Genomic DNA, 27,728 nt, shown 5'->3' on the forward strand with positions numbered 1-27,728 from the left:
GGAAAAGTTTACATAACATCCCCAAATCATCTCAAGGGCCGGGTAGCCAACTGGCCAATAGTTTGTTCTGTTTGAATAAGTAGAACCAAGAAGAAGCTTCGACAGAAAAAGTGCCACCAGCTCTAAGCCTCCTCATGTGAAAGTGCTGGACCAGGAAGATGGCCGGTTTTTGTTTGTGTCTAGTCCTAGTTTCTGGTGATTGGGACCATTCAGGCAGATGGAGATGGGTAAAGTGGTGATGATCTGCAAGAAGAGACCAAAGCCCAATGTGGGTGTGTTTGTAATGTCCACACAGGGAGCTGAGGAAATAGAATGAGGAATTTGAGACCTGAATAAGATTCAAGATGTTCTGTCAGAAACAAATCCAAAAGTAAAGAACAACCAATATACAGAAGCCACATAATCTACATCCCAACCCAGCACAGAACTGGGGAAATAGCAGGCAGCCACCCCACAAGATTAGTTCCTCTTCCTCAGAGCCTGATAAGATGATGTCCTCATGACACAAAGAAGAAATAAGCCTGAATAGGACATACACTTTGTGTGGGTTCTTACAACAAGAAGACAAAATATCTGCCACCTCTGGCAACTGGAAGATGCCATGACTCCCACTCTCACTGCCCTGCTGTGTCTTGGTGAGATGCGAAGATTAAGATGGTGAATTCTGGTCTGAGAGGGAATGCAACTTAAACCCATGCCATGGTCCATCAATGCCTCAACAGCTCAGAAATCATTTGCAATTGCAAGGTCTGCTCATATTCAGAGCGAACACTTAGAGGTAACTCTCTTGCAGGACTGAGCCTGGTCTCCAGGAACCCTGCACTTTCAGGTGAGTGTTTGCTTAGCTGTCTGAGATTGGACATCATTGTGGGGACTACATGTCACTCCTGAGCAGCAGAGATGGAGAACAGCAGGTATGCACTGACTCTTGGGATGCCTGAAACATACTGGGTCTGAGAGCTGGCATCTGAGGAGAAGTCCTTGGACCCAGCTGCCGATTTTCTTGCAGGGGAACTCTCCAAACCCACAATCAGGGTGGTGCCAAGCAGTGTGGTAGCTATTGGGAGCCAGGTGACAATCTTCTGTGAAGGGCCGTTACATGTTAAGGAGTACTATCTCTACAAAGAAGGAATTCCAGATAACCTGCTACAAACAACCCTTCCTGATACCAAGAAGCAAGCCAATTTCTCTATCTCTTCAGTTGTATGGAACCATGCAGGTCAATATTGGTGTTCCTGTAAAAACCCTACTGACATGTCAGAACAAAACAGTGAAATCCTGGAGCTAGTGGTGACAGGTGAGAAGACCCTCCCCCAACCCCAGGATCTGCCATGAGTAAAGGAATATGTTCACTTGGGGCTTATTTCTCAAATGTCAGAAGAGGAAAATATTGCTTCCTATGTGAGTCCACTGAAAGGGCTTCCTCTCCTTTCTTAGGATATCTCCCTGGCAACATCACCCTTTCAGCCCTTCCCAGCCTTGCTGTGAGCATTGGAGGATATGTGACCCTTCATTGTGACTCACAAGAGGCATATGACAGATTCATTCTAATGAAGGGAACTTGGAAGGTCTCCACAACTGTGTCCTCACAGAGTACAACCACTGGGATATTCCAGGCCATATTCAAAGTGGGCCCTGTGACCACCAATGAGAGATGGGGTTTCATATGCTATGGCTATAATATGAGCCGCCCCCAGCTGTGGTCAGAGCCCAGCAACCACCTACAGCTCTTGGTTTCAGGTAAGGAAGATCTATCGTCTCCCTGGTGACACAGTACCTGTTGTGTGGTGGGTGATTGAGACTTGGTGCTTCTTAAACCAGTGTCACAGAATGTGTGGTACAGTTGGACCTGAAATGCTGAAACAAGGCTTGGTATTAACAGTGGAAGCCAAGTTCCAGGTTAAAATAGTGTCTTTATGTGTCCCTTTGCTTTTGTAGTTCAGCTTAAGTGTCCTTTGCAAGTGTGACCTTCTTTGAGCCACTGTCCTAACACATTCCTCCTGTTTTTCTACATCCCTGCAGGAACCCTCCCCAAGCCCACCATCCGGGCTCATCCAGGTCCCGTGGTGACATCAGGGAGCTCTGTGACTATCTCGTGTGAGGGGACCCATGAAACCTAAATATATGTTATATAGAGAGAGCAAAGCCAAGAATCCTGGTACGCACAGAGCAAAAAGGGCCACAACAATAAGGCAAATTTCACCATCTCATCTGTGACGCAACTGAATGCAGGGCGATACCAATGCTACTCTTACACCTCTGCTGGGTGGTCAGAACGAAGTAGCCCCCTGGAGCTGGTGGTTACAGGTGAGAGTGCTCTAAGGGGTCTTAGATCCAGATTTTATGCTCCAGTAAACACTTGTCTAACACAATCACCACATACCACAGCCTATCCATGGGGGACAATAGTTCTGTATAAGCTCATTTATTATTCCATATGTATCTTTCCTAGGAGCCTATGAAAAACCCACCCTTTTGGCCCTGGAAAACCCTGTTGTAAAGATAGGAGAGACTGTGTTCATCTCATGTGCCTCAGATCAGAAATTTGACCGGTTCATTTTAAGGAAGAATGATCAGAAAATCTACAGTTCCAAATATGAATACTCTGGGGTGAATCTGACCAGGTTCCAAGTGGGTCCAATAACCTCTACGGAAATGTGGACGTTTAGATGCTTTGGCTATTTCACAACTAATCCTCATGTGTGGTCAGAAGCCAGTGACCCCCTTGAGCTCCTGGTCTCAGGTAAGGAAGCCTGAGACTCTTCCTAGTCACACTGTTCCTGACACAAATGCTCAGTGAAGAGACTGGTGTGCTTTGAAGCTGAGCTCTCAGTAATCCTGGGACCCTTGACTTTAGGACTCACTGTTTGTAATGGAGGGCAGGGGATAGTGATAATCCAACTTGGGAATTTCAAGAGAGTTATTGACTTACCCATGGCCTTACTGCTTCAATTGATATTCAGGGGTAAATTTCATAGCAGTGATTGTTATTTTTATTTAAGTAATTTATTCGTATTACTTCCCCATTGTTATCCCCTCACTTGTGTGCTCCTGTTCTTCCCTCTCCCTCTCTCACCATATTTCCCTTCCCTATGTCTTTGACAGAAGGGGACATCCTTCCCCACCATGTGATCACAGCCTCAAGTCTCATCCTGGTGGCCTGTCAGCAATAAGTTTTGTCTTTACTTTAGAACTGTTCAGAGCCCCTCTACTTCTCCTAATTCCTTGTAGGTACCCTCAAGAAACCTACCTTGTGGGCAAAGCCAAATTCTGCAATTGCCTCAGGGAATTCTGTGACCATTTGGTGTATTGGGACCATGGATACTAAAATATATTTCCTGTATAAAGAAGGAAGCCCTGCACCCTGGGATAGACAAATTCCAAAGGAACGTAGTAACAAGGTCAAGTTCTCCATAGGATCCATGGAAAAGCATAACGCAGGGCGATATCGCTGTTACTGTTACAATTCTGCTGGGTGGTCAAAACACAGTGACACGCTGGAGCTGGTGGTGACAGGTGAGAGGACACTCCCTCAACCCTTGGATCTACTTTGAGGAAAGGAGTATATTAACAGTAGTTTCTTCTCCGCCAATCCCAGAAGAACTGGAAAACTGTTTAGTGTATGATTTTACATAATAGGGTTTTTCTCTGCTAAGAGTTTACACTTGTAAAGTCACACTGTCATCTCAGGAGGGCATGTGACCTTTCTGTGTATTTCACAACAGGCATATAATATGTTCATTCTAATGAAGGAAAAAAAGAAGAGCTCCAGTGTTGCATATATATATACCGAATAAATCCAGTGGGTCATCCAGTGCTCAGTTCACATTGGGCCTTCTGACCCCCAACTGGAGTTGGGTTCACATGTTATTACTATTTCTTGAGTAGTTCATACCTTTGATCAGTGCCCAGTAACCGTTTAGAGTTTTGGCTGTCAGGTACGAAAGCCTTAGTATTTACTTTGAATGATATTAGAACTGATGCCTGATTGCAGGAAAGGATGCTATGTGTGTTGGGTGCTTGAGACAGGGCTACTGAACCCAATGTCGTGGAATCTAAGCTACCCGCTGTGCTTGATGTGCAGAAACATTCATGGATAATAACAGTGAACCTTATGAATCCAGAGAAAAGTGGGTTTCTTCAAATGTGTTGTCCTTCTGCTATTGTAACTCAGATGAACTCTTCCTTCTAAATGTGATACACTTTGAGCAACTGTTCTAAGTGATGCATCTTTTGGTTAGAGCATTTTTTGCTTTGAAGATACATCATGATCACAGTAATGCTTATAGAGGAAAACATTTAGTTGGCTGGCTTATAGTTCAGAGGTTTAGTTCCTCATCGTCATGGCAGGAAGCATGGAGGCTTGCAGGCAGTGAAGATGTGAGGGGTAGCTAAGAGTTCTACCTTATATGCAGGCAGCAGGAGGATATAATTACACAGACATCTAAGTACACCACACCTGCTCCAATAGGACCACACCCCTTAATACTGCCATTTCCTGTGGCCCTACAGGGGCTATTTTTGTAGAAGCCAGATTTTTTTTGGAAGTGGTGGGTTTTTTTTTGAGACAGGGTCATTCAGTGTAGCCCTGGACTCCCTTTGTAGACCAGAGTGTCTTTAAATGCACAGAGATATGCCTGATTCTGCCTCCACTAGTGCTTAGATTACAGGATGCACCACCAGGCCAGGCTTAGGGGCCATTTTTATTCAAACCTGACATTTCACTTCGTGGTCGCATGCGGGCAGACATGCTGCTAGAGAAGAACCAGAGAGTTCCACATCTGGGTCCACAGGCAGCAGAAAGTGAGACACACTATCTTTCACAAGGCTACACCTCCTAATGTCCACACCCCATGGGCCTAGGGGGCCCGTTTTTTACATTCAAACCCCCATGCAATTCGTTTTCAGTTAGTGTGTCTTTTTTATAGGTAAAAGTGACAGCAAGTCTTTTAACAGCAGTCTTTAGTTGAAATCATCAATGTACATAGTGATGGGTTTTACAGGGACATGTTCATACAACAGGCCGTCCTCCCCTCTCCCTCCTTTCTTATTTTACTCCCTTCTCTGTATCCCTCTCTTCCTCCACAAGACATTCTTATTTATATCTCAGTGTCTCAGTCTTTTGTATGTTTATGTTTGCTCTTCCACAAACCCACAAATAACTTAGGCTTCAAGGATGAGAAAGCCATGCGCTGTGTGTTGCATCTGACTTATCTGAGTTAATGTGAAGACTGCCAATTGCCTCTGTCTCTGTGAAAACAATTGTTTTCTACACCAATATTCATTAATTCAAACATGCATGCCAATAATTAAATGTTACATAAATAGATATGTATATATCTATGTCTAAACACATGTAGTTATACATATATGGTTACATGTTATGAAACTTTATCCCTACTAATAACGTCCAATGACCATGTCCTTGGATATTTATTTTCAGCTGGTATGTTAGGTGTACACATCATATATTAAAATACCGATATAAGTGTATTCATATCCGTGTGACTTACATTGCAGGTGTTTTAAACTATTAAACTCATTTAATGAGATGCTGAATGGATGATAAGGGACAATGGGAACCAGATGTGGTGAATACAGAGAAGATAGTCTCTGAGTGCCATTGAGGAGCAATCTTTCTTCCTTGACAATAAATCTTCACCTAATGATTCCATGGAGATCCATCTCTAGCGAATTACCTTTCATGTTTCCATTCTCCAGACTGGACAGCAAGCATAGAGGTCTCTCTAGTTTTGAACAGAAATGAAAGATGACTTTCTTCACCAATTATTCATTCTCAGGGTTTATTTAAACTTGAGGCTTAGACCCAAGTTGAAACTCAAACAGTGTGATATTTGTGAATAATCCAATAAGAAAACCAGAAGGAATCATGGCACTCCAGGGAAAGAGCTTGTACTAGATCATTTTGAAGTTATGCAAATATCCTAATGTGCATTTATTAGACAGGATGTTGATCTCCAAGACTCACTTAGAATTCTCAAGTACTAATTAAGTATCAATTTTGTATCATCTCTTCTGTTATTAGAGTCTGATGAGAACATCACTGAATCACAAAACATATTCAAACCACAGACAAGGGAGTAAGGAGACTACTCAGTCATAAGCTGGTCCAAATGTTTTGATGTCTAATTATCCTTGGGTGACTTTGATCTTCCCTGCTTTCTTTGACCACAGCTCCAGATACACAGTACCATCACACAGTGGAGAACCTTATCAGGATGGGGATGGCTGGCTTGGTCCTTGTGGTCCTTGGAATTTTGGTGTTTAAAGATTGTCACAGCTGGAGAAAGATTCAACATGGAGATGTAAGATGAACAGAGAGACAAAAATGCATCTTTTGTGGTTCTAGGGACCAGAAAAAAAATACGAGATTTCAGGGTGGTTTATTAGGAAAATGCAGTGGTCTGGTTGGAGAAGTGCCATCAGGCACATATCAGGAGTCACTGTAAATTGAGTGGAAGTGAAAGGACTGGTTTCATGGGGTGGGGGGTGGGGAGTATCCGTCTCACCAAATTAAAGCTATTGTCTTACAACTTGCTGTGGACTTTTTCTGTCATTTGTTCTAATCTCATGACATAGGGAAACATCCTGCAGCACCAACCAGGGTTGGCTTCTCATCTTTGTACACATTCTACTTTGTCTGGCTTTCATGTTACATTTTTAAAATAATTTTAAATGACTACACTACCACCTACATTAGGAATTTCAATTTTTTTCTACTTTCAACAAAATACTTGGCTCAATTATAATAATTTCTAGCATAAATAGAAGCATAGACTGAGAAATAAGTGACTTAATTTATATGATGCCCAACATCTGTTTGTGGAAGCAGTTTTTGACATATGTCCATTGTGTGATTTCTCTTAAAATTGAATAGATTGGCACTGATGCATCATGGTTAGAAGAACTCATTGGCAGTGTACTGTTGATATGGCCACAGAATCATTACTTTTCATCATTTTTTACAAGGATCAATTATTTTATTATTTATCTTCTAAAGTTATTGTATAAAAGTCACAAATCTATACTTTAAGATAAAAACTAATCACTCATGTCTATCTTAAGTCCTCAGTGTACACATCTATTCAATCAGGAAGCTTGAGGCAAAAATTGTTACAGGAAATTAACCAAAGTTTAATCATTAGCATAGCGTTAGCTGGAAATGCATATCAACCAGTACTAGCCCAGCTGCCATTTTTGTTTTCTGGCCACAAAAAAATCCCTAGCTCAGTTGCTATGAGTGTGCCTTTCTGAACCTCAAGTTGTTCGCTAAAATTTTCTTTTTCTTTTTTTTGCACATACACACACACACCTTTCATTTTGATTTTTTTAAAACAGATCAATGCTATTTTCAAAAACAAGTATTTGTTGAATCAAGTTTGTGGAGACTGGAAGACACAGATAGCAAGTATTGTTCAGGAGAAAAAGTGTCCACATACACCCTGGAGAGAAAACCCTCCCCCAGGAACCTGGCTGCTGCATTGTCAACCTTACATCGCTAATGGCCTTGGGCCTCTGAAGAATCCTGCACAATGAGTAGCTACAGACGTTGGTGATGCTGGCTGCTTTTATTTGTGTACATTCGGAAAACATTTGCTGTGTAACCACCAGCTTCCAGGAAGTGCCCTGGGGGATTTAGTGAGAGATAGTGAACCAGCCTTCCCTGGGAGGTAATTCTAGTTAGGAAAAAGCTGGCTGTGGTGTGGGCAGTTCCAGGTCAGTGTGATAACAAGGACACTGGCTCTAAGATGCCTCAGTTGAAAGATGTGCTATTAATTTCTGTTCTTCTGGGAAAACTGCTGCCAACTGAAATGTGATGGGCAGAGGGTTATCAGACACATTTTAATTTCAGTGTTATAAAAATGGAGGGGTGGTGGGGGTGCAATGGAGGTGGAGCTGTTCGCTAAGATTTTCTACATCAAAGCCACTAGCAAAGCAAAAGCATCTTAACACAACTGTACTAACAGTCTACATCTCCAAAATCTCTTAAGTGTGGTTTATATTTCCAACAATTTACATCTCTAGGTTCTTTCTGAGGGTGGTGGTGAATCATGAATCTGCTCCAGCGGCCATACTTGAGAAAGGTCAATCACAATTAAGTGTCATAGCTAATGATACTTCTTAGTGAGGGGCTGGAAGCCCTCTTAGAGTTTTCATACAACTCATAGATTATGACAGATGTGATGACCATTAAGGCAGCAAGCAGATGTGATGCTGCACACCAGCATGAAATCCTCAAGACAGGCAGCCCTCAGGGCTCTACCTCTTCCAGGCACACCCATTGTGTTTGTGCTAATCAGTGGGCTACATGTCATGAGTTCTAAAGCTGTTTTGCTATTCCTCTTGCATGGACTCCAACAGATAACACCGAAATCAGCCCCAAAGAAGGGTAATATTTATCCAGAGTTGCTACAACATGCATTGAAAAACAACCAGGATGATGGAATCACAGGACAAAAGAAGGAGAAACAAGTGTCATGACAAAGGTCAGAGGTGAAGCATGTTTATGGGGCAGAGAAGTCCCAGCTATGCACCTTCAGCTTCTTGGGTACATTGCAAAAAGCAATGGCTATGTAGAGTTACTGGATTTTGACTCCCTGGAAATCCTTGTTGCTCCCACTATTCTGTACTAATATATCATGACAACAAATATATATGTATATATATTGTGTACACATATTTTCATATGTATAATTATATATATACATATATATGTATATATATAATAATGACCTGTTTATAGATTACGTATCATATATAGACTTCAGATATACCATATATATGATACATGAATATATATATATATCATATATCTCAAATTTATTATATATAGAGGTGTTTACATGTATGTGTTTTCAGATAGATAGATAGATAGATACATACATACATACATATATACAGACATACATACATAATACATATATATAAGTATAAATAAGAGGAATATAGGTATTCAGGGTGGCTATACGGTTGTATAATTGATCCTGCTACTCATGTAATGTTAGTAAAATTTGATAGATCTAAAGTTTATATATTGGTATGCACAATATATAAGCAGGTTATTTTTATATGTGCTGGGTGGAATTTAAATCTCATAGCTACACATGATCATTAGATTAAAACTCATCTTACCTCATTAAAATCCTACATCTGAATACTAATTTTTAAAACAGCTTGTGTAGTTTATCAGTTCATAAGCCTGTTTTTCATTTACAGCATCACCACGGTGCCCACTGCTGTTTACATGTGATCATTGTATTGGCATTTTTAATTATTTATTCACTATGTATCCTGATCATGGCCCTCATTCTCTTCTCCTACCACTTCAATCCTCCTTCTCTCTTCCCCATATCTCCCTCCACTATGCCTCATAAAAGGAAGTCACTCCAACAATTCACCCCACCATATCAACTTGCATCTGGACTGAGAATGCCTCTCCCCTGTGGCCTGGCAAGTCATCCCCCTTTAGAGAAAAGTGCTCCAATAGCAGGTAACAGAGTCTCTACATTAGAGGCAGCCCCTTTGCTCTTACTAGGGGACCCCCATGAAGCCAGAGCTGCCCATCAGCTTCATCTGTGTAGGAGGTCGAGGTACAGCCCATATGTGGTCCTTGGTTGGTGCTTCAGTCTCTGTAAACCCCTCTGTGGCCTGGTTAGTTGGCTCTGTTGGCTACTTGTGTAGCTCCTGCCCCTCAAATTTTTCTATTTTTGCCCCCACCTTTCCACAAGTTTCCCTATGTTTTTCCCAGTGTCTGTCTGTGAGTTTTGCTATACATCCTACAGCAAGTAAGGGAACAAGAGATAATTGTTTACACAAGGCAGAAGAGTGTTAAGTGTTACTACCGGTCTTAAATGGGAGCTAGTGGCATCAGGAACATTGAGATGTAGTTAGACCTGAGAGGGAGGTGGCCAAGAGAACAGGTCTCACTATGAGGTCTCTGGTATATCCTTTTCCTACTAAGAAGCCCAGTCCACCACCTATCCACATGGTCCATTCAATAAGGGAGTCAAAACCATGGTCCTCAAATGTCTTCAGAACATGAGCGCATCCTATTGTATATGTTACATCTGAGTCCTCCAGAGTCTAGAGCACACCAGGACTTCACTGACCACCTTCCCCCAGCATTGATGATAGATATTTAGACCTGTGTCTGAGGGAGTCTTCTCCTAGTTTTACAAAGAATTTCTTCCTAGTTTATGCTACCATCCCAGAAGGGGATAAACCAGCTTATACTTATGAGAGTATATCATACTCCTTAAAGGGAGTATAGAGACGCCTGTTTTATCAACATTTCTGTCAATATACAGACGGGTTTCTCCCTGTCTCCATAGTGCTCCCCTACCTGGTACTTGGGAGTCTAGCAAGTCTCTCTCTCTCTCTCTCTCTCTCTCTCTCTCTCTCTCTCTCTCTCTCATTATATAAGACTTTCTTCGGCTCATCCCTTTGGAGACAGAATAGATGAAGGATGATGATGATGTGTTTACTACCTTTTGAATATTTAGGTAGTGTAATTAGAGGTCAGCTTTGTAGAAATCCAGGTCCCCCTTCTGGGCACAGGACTCTTAAAGAGCCCATATTACTTGGTGTCTCAGTATTCCTACCCTGGACTGCATGCCACTAATGTCAGCACCAGGCTGAGGACACTCCATTTGCAACCCAAGTATCTTAAGTGTCTTTGTTACAGATGTTTCTCTCCAAAGTTTTTCTTCAACCACTTTATAGGGCAACTTTAACTGCTCCATCATGCAACTCCAGTCATGTGAGAAGGTTTGACTGGACTAATGAAACTTCCAGGCTGTAGTGTCTGAGGATTTGGGCCTGGTAGGGGAACATGTCTTATCCTTTCATTTCCCTTCAATTGTCTCTGAATAAGGAGAGAGGCTCAGGGGCAGGGAAGGGGGATAGGGAGAAGTGGAAAGAAGGGTGGAACTTAGAGGAGAAGAGTGGGCTAAAATTGTGGGGAAAAGTAAATAAGTAAATAATAAAAATTTTTAAAAAATCAAGTAGGATCTGAAAAGAGTGTTCAGTCGAATTGGGTGTGGTTCTTTTGGATGGTGACAATGTCCAGATTAAAGATGGACAGTTTCCCTGAGCTTAGACCTCTCCAAGTATTCAGTAATCTCATGGTCCTGTAAAATTTTGTGATCATGTGCATTTTCTGCCCAGATGCACTACTGCTTCTCATGTTCCCTTCTAGAGGTGGAGGTGCAGATTTGGGACATCCATGAGTTATTACCACCACATTGGATGTCATATCTTACCTTCTTTTGTGATGAGTTAGAATGTCAAATTAAGGTTTTCGTGTTTTTGAACTAGCTGACCTGAGCATTAACACTGAAGTAAATGACACCATCATCATAGTCTGAGGGACGAAGAACAGAGGCTGTTACCTGAGCATTGAGAAAAGTTACTCGCGTGTGTGTTTGTGTGTGTGTGTGTGTTTGTGTGTGTGTGTGTGTTTGTGTGTGTGTGTGTAATGATAACATCAAAAAAGAGGAGGGGAGTTCCAACTGGGATTGGGCGAGGAGAGGATGAAGGGAAAAATTAAGGAGAAAATGAGATATAAAGAGAAGGGGCTCTGTTTTTTGGCAGGAAGATGTAGATGATCAGCAAGTGAAAATCATAGCTGGTCCAGAGATTTATTAATAGTTTCATTGATGTGGTAGTATACAAAACTGATACAATATGCAGTAGCCCTTCTATATATCATTAACAAATAAGCTTTCAAATCTTAAGGAGACAACCTCATTCATAACAGTTTCATAAAATAACAAAATATTTAGGAATAAACCTAGAGAAGGACTTGAAAGACCTTTGTAATGAAAATTCAAATGTCTGAAAAAATAAGTCAAGAAAGACACTTGAAGATCAAAAGACCTCTCTTGTACCCCGATAGAGGAATTAAAAATTGTAAAAAGTGGCTATTCTGATAAAAGTAATTGCAGATGCAATGCAATCACAATCAAATTACCAGAGCCTTTCTTTACAACTGTAGGAAAAAAGGTATCTCATGTATATAGAAACACAAGGAGGACCAAGGATAAACAAAGCATCCCTGAAGAAAGTGGATGTTGTAGAAGGTCTCATCATACGTGATTTCAAGTTCTACTACTGAGCCATAGTAATAAAAACAGCACAGTACTGGCCCCAAAGGGACAGAGATAAATGAAATGAAATGAAATGCAGCCAATTCTAAATTTCACAAAGATGTAAAATTTGAAAAAGTTGTACAAATTCTTGACAAAGATGTAAAAATATTGACACTGAAGAAAGACTAATCTTCAGCAAATGATGATGGTAAACCCAGATCTCAATATGCAGAAAAAGGTAACTAAATTCTGTTCCCTCATCCTGCACAAAGTAGAACTTCAAGTGAAGTCAGAGATTAGTATGATTATAATATATTTATATGTGTTCTAAGTCTTCAAATGTTGTTGATGATGATGATGACTATAACAAAAATAATAACAATAACGATTAAACACTCAAAGCCCCCCAAAAACAAATTTTGTAAAAAGAATATTTGAGTTGGCCACTCTTCATGTATTGAAACCACAGCTTCCTCAAACAGTTTCAAGTCTGGTGTTAATCAGTATTTTCCTGTGAGTTTTATATCTGATAGGATGGAGGGTAATACATTAGTCCTTATATCACCAGTTGGGCCATAGTAAATTGTAATTCCTTCTTGGCTTCCTATCTAATGGGATACTGCTATTTTCTGAGGTAGGGAATTAAAAAGTTCTCTTAATTGAATCTGAGCCTTACCGCTATGGCCTTGCGAGGATGGTACATATACCAGGCCCAGTGAGCTACTTAGTTTCTTATTTGAGCCAGAGATCTTATAATTATCATCTGGATTCAGATGTTGATCATTGAATTTGCAAATATGAAGATGATGCCCAACAAGGGCAGGATGATTCTTCCTAGAACTGGAATGGAAAACTGTCCAGGAGGGGCAATTTACAAGAGTATAGTTTAATAAAATGGATGAGCTAAAGAAGAAGAAAGTAAACAACAGTTTCTGCCTTCTGCTCCAATAAGAATTTTCAAAACAGAATGGATGACTACTTATAAAAAGTGTTAAAAATAAATAATCCCCCACTGATTCAATTCCACAGAGAATTTAAAATTGGTTGCCTATGATATCCTGAGCTCATCAGTGGCAAGGATGATGCTACCCAGGTCTTCATCCTCATCTTTTTATGTCATGATCATCAGTTTTAGAAATCCCCTCACTCGTTGGAAATTGAGGCAGTTAATTCTTAAGTGCAAGGGATGTTCTTTGACCATCTCATTAAACTATGAGGCTCTCACTTTCCCAGACTAATGCAATCTCTAGATTCAAGGATTCTGGTACCCTGTCTCTTTTGGATGAAAGTTGGGATAATTCTCATCTAGTTACAGAAAATCTCCTCTACCTTGGATCAAATATATGAAACATCTTATGAATTGTATTAACTACTTTTCTATTCCTGTGACAAAATTTCACAACAAAGGCATCTTATTTATTTTCCTCCTTTATTAATTTATTCTTGTTACATCTCAATTGTTATCCCATCCCTTGTATCCTCCCATTCTTCCCTCCCTCCCAATTTCCCCTTATTCCCCTCCCCTATGACTGTTCCTGAGGGGGATTACCTCCCCCTCTATATGCTCATAGGGTCTCAAGTCTCTTCTTGGTAACCTGCTGTCCTTCCTCTGATTGCCACCAGGTCTCCCCGTCCAGGGGACATGGTCAAAAGTGAGGCACCAGAGTATGTGAGAAAGTAATATCCCACTCTCCACTCTACTGTAGAGAGTGTTCTGTCCATTGGCTAGATCTGGGTAGGGGCTTAAGGTTTACCGCCTGTATTGTCCTTGGCTGGTGCCTTAGTTTGAGCGGGATCCCTGTGCCCAAATCTGCCTATCATAATGTTCTACTTGTAGGCTTCTAGGACCCTCTGGGTCCTTCTAATTTGCCTTTCTCCCATGATTCTCTCATCTATAGTCACACTAGAATGTCCTCTCCACTGTCGCAGTTTCCTGGTAAGTGAAGGCTTTCGTGGGACATGCCCGGTGGGCTAATATGCAGATATGAGTGAGTATATACCATTTGAGTCTTTCTGCTTCTGTGTTAACTCACTCATTATGATCATTTCCAGCTCAATCCATTTATCCACAAATTTCAGGAATTCCTTGTTTTTAATAGCTGAATAGTATTCCATAGTGTATATGTACCACAGTTTCTTTATCCATTCTTCTATTGAGGGACACTTAGGCTGTTTCCATGTTCTGGCTATTATGAATAAGGCTGCTATGAACATGGTTGAGCAAATTTTCTTGCTGTGTGCTGGAGCATCTTCTGGGTATATTCCAAGGAGTGGAATAGCTGGGTCTTGAGGAAGCCCTATTCCCATTTTTTTGAGATAGCACCAGATAGATTTCCAAGTGGTTGTACTAGTTTGCATTCCCACCAGCAATGAAGGAGTGTTCCTCTCTCCCCACATCCTCGCCAGCATGTGGTGTAGCTTGAATTTTTGATCTTAGCCATCCTGATGGGTATAAGATGGAATCTCAGGGTTGTTTTGATTTGCATTTCCCTGATGATTAAGGAGGTTGAGCATTTCTTTAAGTGTTTCTCAGCTATTTGATATTCCTCTGTTGAGAATTCTCTGTTTAGTTCCATGCCCCATTTCTTGATTGGGTTATTTGGTTTGGTGGTATTTAATTTCTTGAGTTCTTTATATATTTTGGATATTAGACCTTTGTCAGATATAGGGTTGGTGAAGATCTTTTCCCAATCTGTAGGCTGTCGCTTTGTTCTGTTGACAGTGTCTCATGCCTTAAAGAAGCTTCTCAGCCTCATGAGGTCCCTTTTATTAATTGTTGACATTAATGCCTGGGCTGTTGGTGTTCTGTTCAGGAAGTTGTCTCCTGTGCCAATATGTTCCAGGCTTTCCCATTTTTTCTTCTAAGTGATTTAGTGTCTCTGGTCTTATGTTGAGGTCTTTAATCCACTTGGATTTGAGTTTTGTACAAGGTGACAAATATGGGTCCAGTTGCATTTTTTTACACATAGACATCCAGTTAGACCAGCACCAATTGTTGAAGATGCTATCCCTTTTCCATCAAATGGATTTGGCTTCTTTGTCAAAAATCAAATGACCATATGTGTGTGGATTCATATCTGGGTCTTCGATTCGATTCCACTGATCAACCGGCCTGTTGCTGTGCCAGTACCATGCTGTTTTAATTACTATTGCTTTATAGTACAGTTTGAGATCAGGTATGGAGACTCCTCCAGAGCACCTTTTATTGTACAAGATTGTTTTAGCTATTCTGTGTTTTTTGTTTTTCCATATGAAGTTTAGAATTGAACTTTCAATGTCTTTAAAAAATTGTGTAGGTATTTTGATAGGGATTGCATTGAATCTGTAGATTGCTTTTGGGAGGATGGCCATTTTTATTATGTTAATTCTCCCGATCCATGAGCAAGGGAGATCCTTCCATCTTCTCATGTCATCTTCAATCTCTTTCTTTAGGGTTTTGAAATTTTTTTCAAACAGGTCCTTCACTTGCTTAGTAAGAGTAACTCCTAAGTACTTTATATTGCTTGTGGCTAATGTGAAGGGTGTAGTTTTCCTAATTTCTTCCTCTGCAAGCTTATCATTTGTGTATAGGAAGGCTACAGACTTTTTTGAGTTAATTTTGTATCCAGCCAATTTGCTGAAGGTGTTTATCAGCTGTAGGAGTTCTCTGGTGGAATTTTGAGGGTCACTTATGTAGACTATCATATCATCTGCAAATAGGAATAATTTGACTTCCTCCTTTCCCATTTGAATACCCTTGATCTCCTTTTGTTGTCTTATTGCTCTGGCTAGAACTTCGAGTACTATATTGAAGAGATATGGAGAGAATGGGCAGCCTTGCCTTGTTTCTGATTTTAGAGGAATTTCCTTAAGTAGCTCACCATTTACTTTGATTTTGGCTATTGGCTTCCTATATATAGCCTTTATTATGTTGAGGAAAGTGCCTTGTATTCCTGATCTCTCTAAAACTTTAAACATGAATGGGTGTTGGATTTTATCAAATGCTTTCTCTGCATCCAAAGAGATGATCATGTGGTTTTTTATTTTCATTTTGTTTATGTGGTGGATTACATTGATGGATTTCCGTATATTAAACCATCCCTGCATGCCTGGAATGAAGACTACTTGGTCATGATGAATGATATCTCTGATGTGCTCTTGTATTCGTTTTGCAAGTATTTTATTTAGTATTTTTGCATCGATGTTCATAAGAGAAATTGGTCTGAAATTCTCTTTCTTTGTTGAGTCTTTGTGAGGTTTAGGTATCAATGAGACTATGGCCTCATAGAATGAGTTTGGTAATGTTCCATCCCTTTCTATCTTTTGGAGTAACTTGAAGAGTATCGGTATTACCTCGCCCTTGAAGGTCTGGTAGAATTCTGCACTGAAGCCATCTGGCCCTGGGCTTTTTTTGGTTGGGAGACTATCAATGATTACTTCAATTTCTGTAGGGGAAATGGGACTATTTAGCTTGTTTATCTGTTCTTCACTCAACTTTGGCAAGTGAAATTGATCAAGAAAATCGTCCATTTCCCTTAGATTTTCAAATTTTGTGGCATATATGCCTTCAAAGTAGGATCTTATGATTCTTTGTATTTCTTCAGTGTCTGTTGTTATGTCTCCCTTTTCATTTCTGATTTTGTTGATTTCCATACTGTCTCTCTGCCTTTTAGTTAGTTTGGCTAATGGTCTGTCTATCTTGTTGACTTTCTCAAAGAACCAGCTCTTGGGGTTGTTGATTCTTTGGACTGTTTTCTTAGTTTCTAATTTGTTAATTTCACCCCTGAGTTTGATTATTTCCAGACGTCTACTCCTTTTGGGTGTTCCTGCCTCTTTTTTTCTAGGGCTTCAAGTTGTGTCATTAAGGTGTTTATGTGCGATGCTTCCAATTTCTTTTTACAGGCACTTAGTGCTATGAATTTTCCTCTTAGCACTGCTTTCAATGTATCCCACAAATTTGGGTATGTTGTTCCTTCATTTTCATTGAATTTCAGAAACTCCTTGATTTCTTTCTTTATTTCTTCCCTGACCCAGGTGTCATTTAGCAGAGAGTTGTTTAGTTTCCACATACGTGTAGGCTTTTTGTTATTTCTGTTGTTGTTGAATTGCAGCCTAAGCCCATGATGATCTGATAGGAGACAAGGTATTATTTCAATCCTCTTGTATCTGCTGAGGCTTTCTTTGTGAACTACAATGTGATCAATTTTGGCGAAGGTTCCATGGGGTGCAGAGAAGAAGGTATATTCTTTCTTGTTTGGGTGAAAGGTTCTATAGATATCTGTTACATCCATTTGACCCATGGCATTGGTTAATGATGTTATTTCTCGGCTTAGTTTCTGTTTCGATGCCTTGTCCTTCAGTGAGAGTGGGGTGTTGAAGTCTCCCACTATTATTGTGTGGGGATCGATGTGTGGTTTAAGCCTTTTTAGCAGATCTTTTACAAATGTGGGTGCCCTTGTATTGGGAACATAGATGTTCAGAATTGTGATGTCATCTTGGTTGACTTTACCTTTGATGAGTAAGAAGTGTCCATCCTCATCCCTTTTGATTAATCTTGGTTGAAAATCTATTTTGTTTGATATTAAAATGGCTATGCCTGCTTGCTTCTTGTGTCCATTTGCTTGGAATATTTTTTTCCAACCTTTTATCCTGAGATAATGCCTATCACTATGGGTGAGATGTGCTTCTTGAATGCAGAAGAATGTTGGATCCTGTTTATGCACCCATTCAGTTCGTCTGTGTCTTTTTATTGGAGAATTGAGACCATTGATGTTGAGAGATATTAACTACCAGTTACTATTAAGAGTCTTAATTTTGATGTTGGTTCCAGTTGAGCGTTTGTGTAGTTGTGTTTTTGCCATGGTACAGTTATCTATTTCCTGAGTAGTTTTGATTGTAGCTTGATCCTTTGGGATGGAGTTTTCCTTCTAGTACCTTCTGTAAAGCTGGATTTGTGGATAGGTACTGTTTGAATTTGGTTTTGTCATGGAATATTTTGTTTTCTCCATCAATGTTTAGTGATAGTTTTGATGGGTAAAGTAGTCTGGCCTGGCATCTGTGGTCTCTTAGGGTTTGCAGGATCTCTGTCCAGGCCCTTCTGGCTTTGATGGTCTCTGCTGAGAAGTCGGGTGTAATTCTGATAGGTTTGCCATTAAATGTTATTTGCCCCTTTTCCCTTGCAGCTTTTAATATTTTTTCTTTGTTCTGTATGTTTTGTGTTTTGATTATTATGTGACGGGCAGTTTTTCTTTTCTGGTCAATTCTATTTGGTGTTCTGTATGCCTCTTGTATGTTTATAGGCATCTCTTTCTTTAGGTTGGGGAAATTTTCTTCTATGATTTTGCTGAGAAGAGTTTCTGGGCCTTGGAGTCTGATATCTTCTCTTTCTTCAATGCCTATTATCCTCAGATTTCTTCTTTTCATGGTGTCCTTAATTTCTTGGATGTTTTGTGTCAAGAGTTTTCCAGATTTGGCATTTTCTTTATTGGTTGCTTCAAGATCAGTTATTGTATCTTCTAGACTTGAGATTCGTTCTTCCATCTCTTGGATTCTGTTAGAAAAGCTCAGCACTGTGTCATTCGCCTTCTTCTCTGAGGCCTCACGTTCTCGTTTTTCTTCTGTCTGTGTGTTTATCATTGAATCCATTTTCATTTTCATATCTTGAACAGATTTTTTAATTTCTTTCATCTGGTTGTTTATATTTTCCTGAAAATTTTCCAGTTCCACTCTATGTGCTTCTTTTATGTCTCGCACCTGCTTCGCTGCTTCTTCCTGCATCTGATTTCGAATTTTATTTGTTTCCTCCATTAACATCCTCATTACCAAGGATCTGAGGTCATTTTCTTGTGTTTCCGTTGTATGTGAGTTCTCCGGGTTGTTTTCTTTGAGATAGCTGGGAACTGGAGACGTCATATTGTTTTGGGGTTTTTTGCGAATGCTTTTACGCTGTCCCTTAGACATCTTGCCGTTTCTGTTTTTGTTGGGTAACTTCCAGAGTTGAGTGGAGGGAGTCTGATGATAGATTCATTTGTTTTCTCATGATTTCCGTAGGCTGGAAGCCCTGATACTTCACTGGTGTGGATGGCAGGAGGTTATCCCTGTAGTTTTGGGCTCTCACCACCAGTGATCCTCAGCTCACCTTTGCTGTGGGTCCTGCAATCATTCTGGGTCTCTGAATGATCGTTGGGTCAGGCCAAGGCATCCACAACCTTTTGGGCCCCCTGCCAAGTCCACCCAGGGACACTGGGCCTGAGCCACGCATCAAGCTCAGCTAGTTTCTCAGGGCCTGAAACGTCTGCCACAGCAGGAGAACTGAGACTGCACTGAGCAAGCACCTGGTGGAAGTGAGCGCTCTGCCCAGCTTGTGTCACAGCAGGAAAACCAAGGCTGCGCTGAGCAAGCACCCAGGGTATAAATGAGCACTCCGCCTAGCCCTCGTCACAGCAGGAAAACTGCGGCAGCGCTGAGCAAGCACCTAGGGTGGAAGTGAGCTCTTCGCCAGGCTTGCGTCACAGCAGGGAAACTGAGACCGCACTGAGCAAGCACCCAGGGCAGAAGCGTGCGCTCTGCCTAACTTGTGTCACAGCAGGAAAACTGCGTCTGCGCTGAGCAAGCACCCAGAATATAACTGAGCGCTCCACCCCGCTCGCGTCACAGCAGGAAAACTGTGTCTGCGCTGGGCAAGCACCCGGAGTATAACTGAGCGCTCTGCCCTGCTCAAGTCACAGCAGGAAAACTGCGTCTGCGGTGGGCAAGCACCCTGAGTATAACTGAGCGCTCCGCCCCGCTCGCGTCACAGCAGGAAAACTGCATCTCTGCTGGGCAAGCACCCTGAGTATAACTGAGCGCTCCGCCCCGCTCACGTCACAGCAGGAAAACTGCGTCTGCGCTGAGCCGGAGCCCAGGGTGGAAGCGGGCACTCCGCCTAGCCTGCATCACAGCAGGGGAGCTGCGCCTCGGGCAGAATTGCCTGCCGAGCCTAGCCAGCCTCTCCACAGCACAGCTCACTGAGGAAACCCAGGACTCCGGGCCAAACCGTCCGCTGAGTCCAGCCTGGGTCTCAGGGCACCACAAGACCCAAATCCTGTCCAGAGTCCCCTCTCCCACAGCAACTCCCACCGTCCACCACACTAATTGCCTCCAGTGTAAGGCTCTGAGCTGCAAACCTCAGCCACCGCCGCTGGCACCACTGGAGCCGCTGGCGCTGCCAGAGCCGCTGATGGCACTGCTGTCCCCACTGCCACCGCTCTGATCCGAGAAAGTCCTCGCTCCTCCCGAGTGCAGGGGCAGGCAGGTCCTCCGCACCCTGGTCCCTCCGAACCGTGGAGCACTTCTGCTGCCGTGGTGTGGGGACCTTGGTGTTCCTGGCTCAGATATCTGTGAAATTCCCTGAATTGTTCGCTGGAGCTTTCAAACACGGTCCACACTGCTCGCCGCCATCTTGGATCTCCCAACAAAGGCATCTTATAAAAGGACATGTTTAATTGGACTTTTTTCCTATCTGCATTCATGTACAACGTGAATATACCTATCTATTTTTGTAGTATATTTTTTTTGTGATCCTAATAGTGTGATGATTACAGGGTGAAATGTTTAAAAAAATCATGGGAACTGGGTGTGTGAGTATTGAGAGAACCTGAGACTTTCACTACTTTTTTCACATGGTACTTAGGTGACCCTGTGAAGAGTACTTTGTGATTGGATCTTGGGTTCTCAGCTGATGAATTAGTGCAAACTAATCTCAAGAGCAATTATCTCCAGGATTCTATACTTCAGACTGTGCTGGGAAAATAAGAAAGTTCCTTTATTCTCAACTGGGAGATGATTTTTTCCCATCTGAGCTCTACGGAATAAAGTAAACTATGCTCCAAAGAAGTGCCTTGGATAGAAGTCCTAAACTTACAGCATAATCAAGCTTAAGAAATGAAGCCAAACACCAGTAGGAGGCCTGCTACAGTAGGGAGAGGGTTCATTTCAGAAGGTCATTTATTTATGCGATGAGAATAATGTGCATTTATAGGAAATAAGAAGATAAAACTGCAGAAAAGAATCATCTCTCTTGAGCACTTTACACAGCATACATGTGTTTCTTTATCAGGAGTGCTGAGACAACCAACCAACCAACCAACCAACCAGAAAACATGCCAGAAGCCAAACAGGAAAGGAAAATTCTGCTTGGGATATAGACACCGAGGTTGATTTGTACACTGAGCAGTGAACTTCTCAGAGTGAAACTCCAGTTGTATTATAGTGGTTTTGTTCGACCGACCCTGACTTCTTTTTCCACCATTTCCACAATCACAAACCCAGGATCACACAATGGACAACCTCATCCTAATTGGCATGTCCGGCTTGATCCCCACAGTTCTTGGGATTTTGCTTCGTGAGGCTTGCTGCAGCCAGAGAAGGATCTTGAATGCAGAGTAAAGGAGAGACAGCAATAGACCTTGCATGGTCACCAAGCCTGGGAAATAATTTTGAGGATGTCAAGCGTTTTGTTTTGTTTTTGCAAGAAATCCAGTGCTTAATGTTGGAAATCAATTGTGAGAAAAGATCCAGGAAGAAAATGTGTTTCAGGCAGAGGGAAACAACTAAAGGTTAGGGGTGAGGTCTTCATCAATACATTAAGAATCTTACCTTGATGTGCACTTTTGTAGATTTCTCCTTCTTCTCTTGTCAATCTATGGTGTTGGGGAACATGCCATTCCATCAGTGAGGTTTTGGTCCTCGCTGCTGGGCATGTTCTGTTTGTCTTCATTCCCACTATAATTCCTATTATAATATTTTCTTTATTATAAATCAACACATTCCTCATGGTGCATTATATGCCTCTGTTTTTGTTGTTGTTTTGTTGTTACTATGGATTCTTTCATTGCAAAAAATTTGGCTCAAAACAATTAAAATTGTGAGTGAAAGCCAGATTTCAGAATGAAAAAACAATTCAATCTAACTGATGCGCACCCAAATTATCAGGGATTTATTACACTTATTGCAATGTTGCTACTAATATATAAAAATCTGCTTAGATATTTAAAGAAATTATCTCATTGGACACTATTGACATGGTTTTAAAATATCATTTTATTATGTAAGATCTGGCCTGTGATATTTGCTAATTGGTGTGTATAGTCCTGTCCATGGATAACTTGAAGTTCCAGCCTCCCCCTCTCTGCTATGGTCAGCCAGTTCCATTCTGGGGTAAAAAAAGGCAGTGATCATAGCAGGTGGAAACCTTTTCCCTTCTTGCCTGGTTGTCTACGTGGAGGCTGTATACCATCAAACTCAGATATATCTATGCATTCTCATAATATAGCTTGTTTTATCCTGAGTTGATTCTTGTATTAGTTGAGATGCCTGAGGAGGAGAGCTTTCACTTATATTTTCTAGCTGTTTCATTAATATCAAGTGGGGACACTCCAGCCTAATAAAACCCATTTCTTGTTAAATGGGTGAAAATTGAATGCTGACTTGGGGCTCTGAGGACACAGGGAATTGGACCAAATATTCCAATTGATGTACAACTTGGACTTAGTGAAGAAAAAGATTGTGTCCCTGAATTAGGATGCTCAGGCTAGGACAGTGGTATGGAGAATGTTGCCTGCCATTCACCAGCTGTTTATGGTCCATGAGCCACTACACTTGTTTCTGGGTGTTATCTAGATTAAATTGATTGATGTGGCAAGTCTTGCCTATTTTTTTTTGCAAGGGAGAAGTGGTGTACATAAAATGAAGAAAATTAATGGATCGCAAACATGTACACATCCACCGTTGTCTGCTTCCCATGTGTGGAAATAAGGTGACAGGCTGCTTCAAGATTCTGTAGTATTGATTTCTTTTCTTTTCTTTTTTATTTTAATAATGGAAATGGAAATACACCTAAAAGTGAAGCCTTCTGGAAAAACCATTTGTTCTTCCCTGTCTTGTATCGTTCCTCAAACTTGACCTTGGCCTCCCACCTGGCCTTGCCTTTCTGGGCTGGGTCTCTAAAGACTTCCATGTTGACAACAGTCTCGTCCAAGGGGATATCCACAGAGTACCTGGTGGGCATGAGGCGATTGTAGTTATAAACTTTCGCAAAGGACTTGATATTTGACCTCTTGGCAATTTTCTTCTTGCCCGTGGCAGCTGTCATTTTTCGGGGATAGCAGTCAATTCCAGCCAGCAGGGCATGGCTGTAAAAGCGGTCTGTGGTGCCATCATTGATGTTCTTCATGATGACGGCTTTGCGTCCAGAGTAACATCCATCCAGGACCAGCACCAGTCTCCCAGGTTTCACAAACTTGCCCATTTCGACAGCAAGCAGCCGGCATCCAGCAGAAAGGAAAGAAGGGTACTGATTTCTCACACCATGAAAAACTGTATCCTAGAGCTGTGAGCTGTAAAAGCCTTTCCTCCTTAAGTTGTCTTTGCCACAGTATTTTATCATAGTAATAGAAAACTAACTGATATAGGCCTCATGAACACCTCCTTTAGCATTGTTTACTGTTGACAAGCAAGGTTTGTGATAGTCCTGTGCAGGTAGCAACACTTGCTATGAATTCCTTAGAACAATATGTTACTATGTCCAGGAGGTTGTATTTCACAGTGCTTCTCTTGATCCCACATTTCTCTTCTTTCATATTCCCGGAACCATGGAGAGGGTGAAATAGATGTCTTTTTTAGGTCTCAGCACCCAACAGTCACTTATTCTCCATACTTTGACAAATTATGAGTCTGCACCACCAAATAACTGTCAAAAATTGCATAAGAAACATATGTGACTTACACCGAGACCAGAACTAATTGATTCATAGAAACGTAACTAGAAGGAATGTTGACATCCTTTCAATTTAGCAAAATAAGAGTAGTAGATTACCCTTTAGAGCCTGTAGTGACTTTAGTAGTGGATTTCTAACCCGGTGCATATTTTCTGTTTTTCAGGTTTACGCATACATTTCTGTCATTTTAAAAGTCACTTATTTCATTTTTCTCTTTGAGATCTTCATATATGAGCACCATGTTTACATCATTTCCGCACCACCCTCTCCCTGCTCCACCTCCTCCCATGCATTCCATTTCCAATTATCAATGTTTTACTTATTATGTTGTTATTATTGCCGCAGTGTGTGTGTGTGTGTGTGTGTGTGTGTGTGTGTGTGTGTGTGTGCGTGTAGACCTGTTGAGTCTTTACTATTGCTTATGTTTATACATGTTCAGGGGTGACCACTTGGGACTGAGTAGACTATCAGGGACTGACCTTGTGGAAGACTGATTATCAGTAGACATTAATTGCCCATAGCTCTTTATCTAGGGGTGAGCCCTCATAAGTGCTCCTTTATATATACTGACATATGGACGTGGCGCTGTCTATGTGCAGTCTTGTTTAGGTGGCCGTAGTGCTGAGGTTTCAAGAGTACAATTCTCTGTCCCTTGAGCTGGTTATATGTGACTTATTTTGTGACAGGAAGCCTGTGGACTGCGTGTATCTGGTGTTTGTGGGCTGCGAAAAGTCAGGCTGCAACACAAGGATTTGAACTTAGCATTTTTCTTACCTGTCTCTTCATGACTCCCTCATACACAACTTAGCATGCAACAGTGGGATGCCAAATTAAACAACTAACACATATTATTGCAGATGCCTCAGTCTGATTTTTAAAAAATATGTCATCCATAGGTTGGACCTTTCATCCTGCTGCGGGGCAGGCAGTCAAGAACAAATTACTTGCTCTGTTTCAGCTTATCATAATTTATTCTGATGCCCATCATTACACAAAAGATGAATTACTTTAATAGAAAGGGTTTGTGGACTGGAAATATGACAAATAGAATAGAAGATGTGACCAAAACCAGGGTAACTTCTTCTTTAGAAAAAATTTTTTTTGAATTCTTGAGACTCCATTTTCATAAAACTCATGGGATATCAGACTTTTATATTTCAGTTTTATTTTTAAAAGCAAATAGACTTCTGGGAAGCCTCAGAAAGATGCAGCTCTCACCCAGCCTTGCCATATCAATCAACTTCCTGTCACTATATTTAAATGCCTGACACCATCAACCTACAAAGTGAAGAATTTTGGAGGCTCTAATGCAGGCTCCAATAGCCCCATTGTTCATTCCTGAGAGAACCAGACATCTCTCATCTGTTCTCTCTCTATAATTTTGTACTTTGAGACATTTTATGAAAGGAGATATAAAGTGTGTGATTTTTTTTAATTGGCTGGTTTCTTCCACATACACTCTTGAGATCGAGCCACAGTTAATTTTTCTCTGCAGAGCAGTGTCCTGTGTCATGATGCACTCTATGGTTTTTTTTCCTTTTTTAAAAATTTAATTTTTAAAATTCTCTATGATTTACACACCATGCACCAAAATCCCTCTCCTCCCCCCCTCAGTAAAATTAAACAAACAGACAAACAAAAACATCTTGTCACAAAAGCTGTAATGTATCATGAAGGATAGTATTTTGTCCACATATATTTACTTTTAAATGTTCATCGTTACTTTGTCAAGGGTCTGGTTTGAGTTCTACACTGGCGTTACCGGATCCTCACTTGGACTGCTGTCGGATATCCTGTTGTTGCCCTGTGGCAAGGAGATCCTTAATCTTTGAATTGGCTCGTCCAGTCCCTTTATGTGTTCCAGCAGGTCATACATGGGGTAGAAGTTGGGGTGAGGTCTACTCAGAGCCCTGGATCGAGGTTGTTCCCATGTTCTCAGGGCAGGGCCTGCTCTCTTGTTCCCATGTTCTCAGGGCATGGCTGGCTCACCTGTTCCTATGTCCTCAGGGCAGGGTCCACTCTCCAGCTCTCAGGTTCTCAGGAAAGGGCCTGGCTCACCTGCTCTCTTGTCCTCAGGGCAGGGCCCAGTCTCCCACTCCCAAGTCATCAGGGCAGAGGCCACTCACCAGCTCCCATGTCATCATGGCAAGGCTGGATCTCCTGCTCCCACGTTCTCAGGGCAGGGCTTCCTCTTCCATTTCGGCATCCTCAGAGCAGGGCCAGCTCTCCAGGTCCCATGTCCCCAAGGCTGGCTCACCATCTCCCACTTCCTTAAGGCCAGCTCTCCTGTTCTTGTGTACTCAAGGTCAGCTCTCCTACTCTGTGTCCACAGGGCCAGCTCTCCTGCTCCCATTCCTTTCATCAGATTGTTGCTGGCCTTCAAGGCCCGAATGGCCTCCTACTCCCGTTGGTACTGGATCTTTTCAGCCATTAAGCAGGTGTTCTTCTTTGGGTTGCTTTCAGAAATCACTGATGTTGGCCCAGATCAGCTTCTTGTCCCAGGGAACTTGTGGCTTCATTGACTCACGCCTTCTGAGTCTCTGGTTCCATCACATGCCCCATCCACCATGGACCCCTGCTTTGGTGCTGCCCCTAGTTTCCACCAGTGCATGATCCAGCTCTTGGCACTAAGCATGGCTCTGGCCCCATGGGAGGAGAACCATGGGGCCTGTGGTGTGGGCAGTGCAGTCTTTACTCGGGCTTGACTCGAACAGCACCCCATCCTCAGACACAATCTCCTTGGCCTGCACTGCATCAAGCCACAACCGGAAAAGCAGTGGTGACATCCTGGTGTCCCTGAGAGATCACTGGAACATGGTCCCATGGTCCTGTGGCAGGAGGGCATGGACATTCCACATGACAGGATTTCCTTCCCTCTGAGAAACATCACCACTATTGTTTGGAGCTCTCAGTATGGTCCTTTGGTGGCTGTGCGGTCACTGCTGTTCCTCAGATCAGACTCAATGTGTGATTGACACCATCTTGGACGATCTAAGCTTGGGTACTTCTAATATACTGTGCTAAGTATTTCCTCCGAATCAGGTTATTCTTGGGGCAGGGGGAAAAATTTCTGTGTAGCTCTGGAACACAATCCCCCTCATGGGAATACATTGAGGACTTCATCTTTCAAAAACCGTGGCCCTGTGCCACTGCCTCCAGTGTATATTTTCATGCATGGATGCTCTCCTGTAAAACCTACCTCGTACTCTGTAAGAAAGCAGTTACCTATTACTTTAAAGGTCATGATACTATCATACAATAGGTAGAGCATGCCTTGCAGGCACATACTATAAGGCATAGGGTTAGGTAGGACCATAGATGAGATTGCTCCACTCACAATCTACACAACATATTCCAGGTTATTAAGTTTTTAAAAAGTTGTTGTTGGCTTCTTTTCCTAGATTGGGTTTCCCTGTGTCATAGTCCTGGCTGTCCTGGAATTCACTTTGTAGAACATGCTGGCCACAGTCTCTCAGAGATCTACTTGTCTGTGGTTCATTAGTACTGAGATTAAAGGCATGTACCATCACACGCAGATAGGTAGTGTTTAATAGGAGGAAATGTCCATCTGAGGTTCAGTTTGATCACTCTATATTTTGTAACCAATCTATGTATTAATTTCAGAAAAGGGTACTTATGTGGTGGGCTATCAAAAATGATTGTTGTGGTGGTATTTCTAGGGCCTCATTGAGTGACTAGTCAGGGAACTGTCCCTTACATGGCTCTGAAACTTCCAATTAATAACTTGTTGATGCTGAGCATTCTCCACCTATTCAAGATGCCTCTATTACAAGATCTTTTAAATTCCATTTTTAATTAGATTATAAAATAGCAGATTTCTATCCATTTTTAGATTGAACTCTAGTTTTTTTTTTAAATCCCC

General features: G+C 41.7%; 2 protein-coding genes across 2 annotated transcripts in view; both read left to right on the forward strand.

Moving 5' to 3' along the window:
- LOC311591267 (leukocyte immunoglobulin-like receptor subfamily B member 3) overlaps positions 1-27,728 on the forward strand; it is a 130,029-nt gene that overhangs the window by 46,736 nt on the left and 55,565 nt on the right. The gene's annotated exons all lie outside the window — the stretch shown is intronic.
- Positions 1,831-6,511, forward strand: LOC311590784 (leukocyte immunoglobulin-like receptor subfamily B member 3-like; the record flags this gene model as incomplete). Its single annotated transcript, XM_084770045.1, has 5 exons — positions 1,831-1,899; positions 2,136-2,307; positions 2,453-2,743; positions 3,232-3,516; positions 6,196-6,511. The coding sequence occupies 5 exons, from the start codon at positions 1,831-1,833 to the stop codon at positions 6,333-6,335; spliced, it is 957 nt and encodes a 318-aa protein (XP_084626171.1). The 3' UTR covers positions 6,336-6,511.

The sequence above is a fragment of the Acomys minous genome (assembly GCF_964271855.1).
Source record: "Acomys minous genome assembly, chromosome: 20".
Classification (NCBI taxonomy): Eukaryota; Metazoa; Chordata; class Mammalia; order Rodentia; family Muridae; genus Acomys; species Acomys minous.